Below are 6333 nucleotides of genomic sequence, written 5' to 3'. Positions count from 1 at the left end.
AGAGCCTCCCTTCCCCCACCCAGCCCTTCCCACAATTCCTCTCCTCTGAGCGCTTCATGTGAAATCACCTTTTCCTTTTTTGAGGGGAGGAGGGGAGGAGTTGGCCATCAAATACGTTCAGATCAAAAGCATCTTCACAAGCAGAACTGGGTATTCCAACCGCACACGTGTATTGCTCAGGACCCCAGACTCTACCGCAACGGCCTGAGAACTGGTTTGCATGAGGAGCCTCTGAAAATCCATCAGAGGTCTGAAGGGCAGAGCGCTGGGTGTGTCAGTGGGAGGCTGGGCTAGAAAAGGATGGTGACTGGTGGAAGGCATAGTGAGGGAGGCAGAGAAAGGTGTTAACAGACGTGGACCCCTTCCTCCAGCCCCTCCCTGGCAGCTGGCCATCCTTCCCACCCCCACATCCAGGGACAAGTCAGTGAAAGCCCCATTGGGGCGGAACTCCTCCCCGCCACCCTTCTCTTACTTCCAGCTAATAAAGCCCAGGAGACAAACCCAGGGTCCACTCCCTACTCCCTTGACCCTGCTACAAACCTATAAGCTGAGCGAGCGTTACCCCTGTTTTATACATCAAGAAACCTGATGTTCAAATAGAGGAGAAAACGATCCTTTTGGGTGTGCTGGGGGCGGGGGAGTAGGGGCGGCACTTTTCAGTTTAGCACACTTTCAGAAGTGATAATACCCATCTACACGTCCTAGAAAACAGTTGACAGTATAGTATGTTTTAGGAACCTGGACACGTTTCTTTCCTTTACTTAAGCTCCTACCCCAGGGCCTTTGCACTGCTGTTTCCCAGCTTGCAGTTTTCTTCCCCGAGATATCCACAAGTTTTATTCCCTCACTGCCTTCAGGTCACCACTCAAATGCCACAATTGATCACTGAGTCCTTATTGCCCTAAATAAAAACACCCCCTCCTCCACATTCCCTATCTCCCCCCACCCCCCGCTCTTTTTGGTTTTTTTGTAGCACCTATCTGATATAAGACATGTTGACTTTTTGTTTATTTTTGGTCTTTTCCCACTAGAACGTAAGCTTCCTAAACAAAGGCTGTTCCTGTTTTGCTCAGTGCCTGGCAAAATGTCTGGCATATAGTAGAGTTCAATAAGTATTTGCTATTGATGAATCCAGGCTGTGTCCCATTAGGCAACCCATGTGGTTACCGAAGTTGTAGCTTCTCAAACATAGGGAAGAGCAGTAGAAAATGAGGGTGGAGATCCAGTTCCTGTAGAGCAGGGGTGGGGAACGTCTGGCCCGAGGGCCTATAAGGCCCAGGAAATCATTTGGTCTGGCCCTACTACTTTTAAAGTTGATAATTTGGTATGGTCCGAGAATGATGTTATAAATATCCAAATAGCCCTGGGCAGAAAAAAGGTTCCCCACCCCTGGTGTAGAGTCTCGTAGGCCTAGGCAAGGACTTTGTAGGGCTGAGTAGACTATTAACTAGTTATAATGATAGTATGGGCTACATAACTATCTATGGACACTTAAACAAGTGGCCCAGGGAAGATTTCTGGAAAGAAAATAAGGTACGAGTTAAGATTTGAAGGATGAATAGACATGATGCAGACAAAGGGCATGGAGCAAGGGTTGCAGAAAATGAGAACAGCCTGTGGGAAAGGCCAGGGGGAGTGAGAACACAGTGTGTTCACAAATTTGAAAGACGTTCCATGTGGCCGGAGCATGGAGACCGGGAGAAGAGGACAGGGAGAGGTGAGCTGGCATGAAGGCAGGACTGATCCGGCAGCTCCAGGTGAGTTTGAACTTTGTCTAGAGCAGTGGTTCTCAACCTGTGCGTCGCGACCCCTTTGGGGGTTGAACGACCCTTTCACAGGGGTCGCCTAAGACCATCGGATAACACATATATAATTACATATTGTTTTTGTGATTAATCACTATGCTTTAATTATGTTCAATTTGTAACAATGAAATTGGGGGTCGCCACAACATGAGGAACTGTATTAACGGGATGCGGCATTAGGAAGATTGAGAACCACTGGTCTAGAGGCTTCATGGAGACGTGATTGTGTTGGGGCATGACCGGAGCAGAGGCAATGAGGAGACCCTTGTAGCAACCCAGGTTCGAGAGCATGATCCTGGGTGGAGATGGGAGTGGGGGTAGAGTTAGGATACATCCAACATAGAGGGAGGGTGGAACTTGGTCACAGACGGGAAGTAGCAGGTGCCATCATCTTTTAGAGCAGGAAGAGCTGTTACCTGGTCAGGGACTCAAGAAGGCTGTTCACGGAGAAGTGGTACATGCTGGGTGGGTGGGTAGGGTGATGTCACAGTCCAGCTTGAAGGCACAGGTGATGAGGAGGTGGAGATGGTTGTAGGAGGCAGAGACAGTAGTGGGCAGAAGGTACAGAGGGTGGAGCCCGACTGGGATCGAACCTGCAACCGACGTACATGCCCCTGACTGGGAATCAAACCTGAGATCCTTCAGTCTGAGGGCTGATGCTTTAACCACTAAATCAAACCGGCCAGGCTTATGGCATATTTTTGGTGCTTCTTTCAAATTTAGCTTGTTGCCTTTGTCAGTTAGGAATATTTGTAGTAATAAAATCCTGTTTGCTAAAAAGTTGATTTCTTGCACAAATGTTATACAAAAACCTTTTTGTTCTATCCTAACAAATACCTAGTTTTATTTTTCCATATTCCCTTTCCATTCCCATATTTGTACAAACATAAACTATATAACAGCGGTTCTCAACCTGTGGGTCGTGACCCCTTTGGCGGTCGAACGAACCTTCACAGGGGTCGCCTAAGATCATCCTGCATATCAGATATTTACATTACGATTCATAACAGTAGCAACATTACAGTTATAAAGTAGCAACGCAACTAATTTTATGGTTGGGCTCACAACATGAGGAACTGTATTTAAAGGGCCAGAAGGTTGAAAACCACTGATATATAACGACAGCGTAAATGTAGTTTGAGTTCTGCTCTTTCATTTAACATGATATCATAAGCATTTTCTGTGTTGTGAGAGTTTTTGTTATCATTTTTTAAAAAATGTATTTTATTGATTTTTTACAGAGAGGAAGGGAGAGGGATAGAGAGTTAGGGAAACATGGATGAGAGAGAAACATCAATCAGCTGCCTCCTGCACACCCCCTACTGGGGATGTGCCCGCAACCGAGGCACATGCCCTTGACCGGAATCGAACCTGGGACCCTTCAGTCCACAGGCCGACGCTCTATCCACTGAGCCAAACCGGTTAGGGCTGTTGTCATTTTTGATGCCTTTATATTTTATTGAGTATATATCTAATCATTTATTTAGCCAGGTACTATCACTGGACATTTATTTTGTTTGATGTTTTTTCAGTTTTTCACTCGCACTGTGCATAGCTTTTTCTTATTTTAGGTTATTTTCTTGGAATTCATCGATCAAAAAGTGTGAATATTTTTTATTGTAAAAATGCTCTGGGGAAGGGACGTACTAATAATGTTATCAGCCACATAGGAGCATTTCAGACCCGCCACGCCGAGACAGCACTCGATATTATCAATTTCAAACTGTCAGCTGGTATCAGAGCATTGAACGCGGCCTTGTTGTTCCCATTTGCATAGGAGAAATTTCCCAGACTGAGCTATAGGAAGGTCTCTGCTTTCCTCAGCAGCTGGTATGCATCCATCTCATAGATACGTGGACTCTTGTAACTTCATTGCATTCTCTTCTTTGCTCGGGTTAGGAGGAGACTCAGAACCCAAATCACAACCCACTTTTAACCAACGCCCCCCCCCCCCCCCCCCCAGTTTATATGCTTCCAGTATTTCCCCTCAGTCTCTGTTGGCATTTCTCTATCTGCCCATCATCGTAGCTTTGTGAACAGCTGCAAATCTCAGCTCTGGAACCAGTCATGTGATGTGAGTCTGGAGGCTTACTTGGCCAGAGGTTCAGAGTGGCCCTCAGTGCTGGGGCCACGAGATCCTGTGGCCTTAGACTGCCTAACCCAAGCATGTCAAACTCAAAGGCCAAGATGGGCCAGATAAACAAAGTTTTTTTAAGCTTATGTGGGCCGCAAAAAAACAAAAGCCTCAATTTTCATAGAAACGTAGGTTTATTTCGATAGAGACATGCTGAATACAAAGGGCTGAAATAAATGAGTCATTGTTAACATAAAATAATAGAACATTTTTATAGAAATTAATCTTTTTTTCTTGAACATTAACTTACCAGACACTGAATAACTGCACCAAAAAAAAAGTGTAACGCAAATAAACCTATTTTTCTTGTTCTTTGAAAGCAAAATATTTCCTGTTGCGCACACCAGACAAGTCAGTCCAAGACTAATGATGTGGCAGTTGGCTGCTAATATATTCGCTGCCGGTATTAGTGGAGAGAAATGGTGCGCCTGTGCGGAAGGCACGCAAGGGAAATAAATGCAACACCATTATAGTCATCAGTCATGAGCGAACATTGTAGTTCGTTAATAATCATGTATAACAGAATATTGTAAAAATTAAGTTACAAAATTTTTATTAAAATGTATCTGGGCCGCAATAATATTTGTTGTGGGCCGCATGTGGCCCTCACGCGGGTTTGACATGCTTGGCCTAACGGGACCGAGTACTGGAGAGCCCTTTCACTGGCCCTGGTCAGACCCTTCTCAATACACTGCCTTTTCCTCGGGTCCCAACAACAAGAGGGGCGTACTAGTAGACAACGTGAGAAGCCCACGTCCTTAGCTTACAGAGGTTAGGGTTGAAGAAACCAGGGGTATGTTGCCTACAAAAGTGACACCATTAAAGAATTCAGAGAATCATCGCATCATTTTCTTAGTATCCTCACTGTGAGAGAACATTTTTGAAGCCCTTTTTACCTTCAAAAGTGGTCTCTGATGTGATCTTACTAGATTCGCTAACCTTTCCTGTGGGGAATGCAGATTTTTCTTTTTACCCATTATTGAGGCATTACTAAGTTTCAGGCACTGTTGCAAATTATTTACATACATTTACTTTATTCAATTTTCACAAAAATTCTCTAAGGTTGGGGTTATTAGTCCCATTTTACAAATGAGGAAACTGAGCCATTTGAGTGTTAAATCACTTGCCCAAGGGGCGTCCTGCTCACCAAAGGCTGAGCTGGGATCTGATGCAGGTGGCCCAGCCCCAGCACCTTCGCTCAGGACCTGCACTGTCCTGCCTGCCCACAGACACCAGCGCTGGGAACCCCAAGACCAGGCCGAGGCCCTTATGGATGTTTTCACCTTGCCCAAGGGCCCCTCCTCCCAGGCTTCTGGCAGGTCTGTGTGGCTGTCCTGGGCAGCAGCAGTTCCCTTCCTCCACTCTGCAGACAACTAGTGATATCCTAGCGCAGCAAATAAGGATCCAGCTCTTTGCCTGTGCTAAGCCCTGCACCAGGTCCCTGCTTTCATGGAGCTTTCGGTCTCCTGAGGGTCGGGTGGGGTGAGAAGACATAAAGCAGGGCCGCATGATAGCCAGGGGCTGCTGTGCCACTCTGCATGGCTGGTCGGAGAAGGCCACTGGGCCGAGGACCCTCACCCAGAGGCCTGCATAATACAAGAGAAGGAGCCCATCTGGGATGGACAATTACGTGAGATTCAGTGTGGGCACAGGGAACTGTGGTGCCAAGGCCCCCAGTGGGGAGCAAGCCTGGTTGTGTTTCAGGAATAGGGGCCCAAAAAGCCAGTGTGTCTGGGCCCTGGTGAATAAGGGTGAGAGAGGGAGGAACGAGGGCCAGGAGGTGAGCACGGACCAGGTTACAGAGGCTGAGGTGGGCTTTACTTCCAGTGGAGGGAAGCCATTGGGGTGCTTTAAGCAGGGGAGTGACAAGTTCTGGGTCCACAGTTCTCTCCCTACATTGTGAGGAGGGGTGAAGGACAGAGTGCCAAGTGAGACCCTCAAGAGCTAGAGCCCCACTATCACTCAAGTGCTCCCCCCTCTCCGACCCTGGTCGCCTTTTCGGGGCCCGGGGGCTCCTGATAAGTCACTGCAGCCAGTGATACCTGCGAGGCCTGTTTTCCTCCCTTCCTGAGATTGCTGACTGTGAAACCCAGGCCCTGTGCTCCCAGCTCTTCCCGCGGTAACTGATTCTTGTGTTGCCTTACAGATCATAAGGCAGCAGTTTCCCCAGTTAACCACCAGAAGACTCGGGACCCGTGGACAGTCCAAGTAAGCACCGGGGCCCTTCCGCTGGAGGCCCCCACCCCAGGCCGAGCGGGCTCTGCCTGCAGGCCTGGCGGGAAGCCTGTGTCCAGCCATGGCACAGGGCAAGGGTGGTGAGGCGGGGAGGGAGGATGGGAGGTGGGGGGGGGGGGGGGGGGGGGGTCTAAGACAGCAGGGCCCTCTCTCCCAGCA

The 6333-nt window shown here is 48.0% G+C and overlaps 1 protein-coding gene across 2 annotated transcripts in view; it reads left to right on the top strand.

Annotated features, from left to right (window-relative positions):
- The window catches only part of RFX4 (regulatory factor X4), a 134803-nt gene that overhangs the window by 64855 nt on the left and 63615 nt on the right, over positions 1-6333 (top strand). For both annotated transcript variants that reach the window (XM_006769336.1, XM_006769337.2), the window contains exon 5: positions 6086-6147. In XM_006769336.1, the coding sequence (XP_006769399.1) occupies positions 6086-6147 (62 nt within the window). The remainder of the gene's footprint in view (positions 1-6085; positions 6148-6333) is intronic.

Source organism: Myotis davidii, unplaced genomic scaffold, assembly GCF_000327345.1.
Source record: "Myotis davidii unplaced genomic scaffold, ASM32734v1 scaffold120, whole genome shotgun sequence".
NCBI classification, from domain to species: Eukaryota; Metazoa; Chordata; class Mammalia; order Chiroptera; family Vespertilionidae; genus Myotis; species Myotis davidii.
This window is presented reverse-complemented; position numbering and strand designations above follow the sequence as displayed.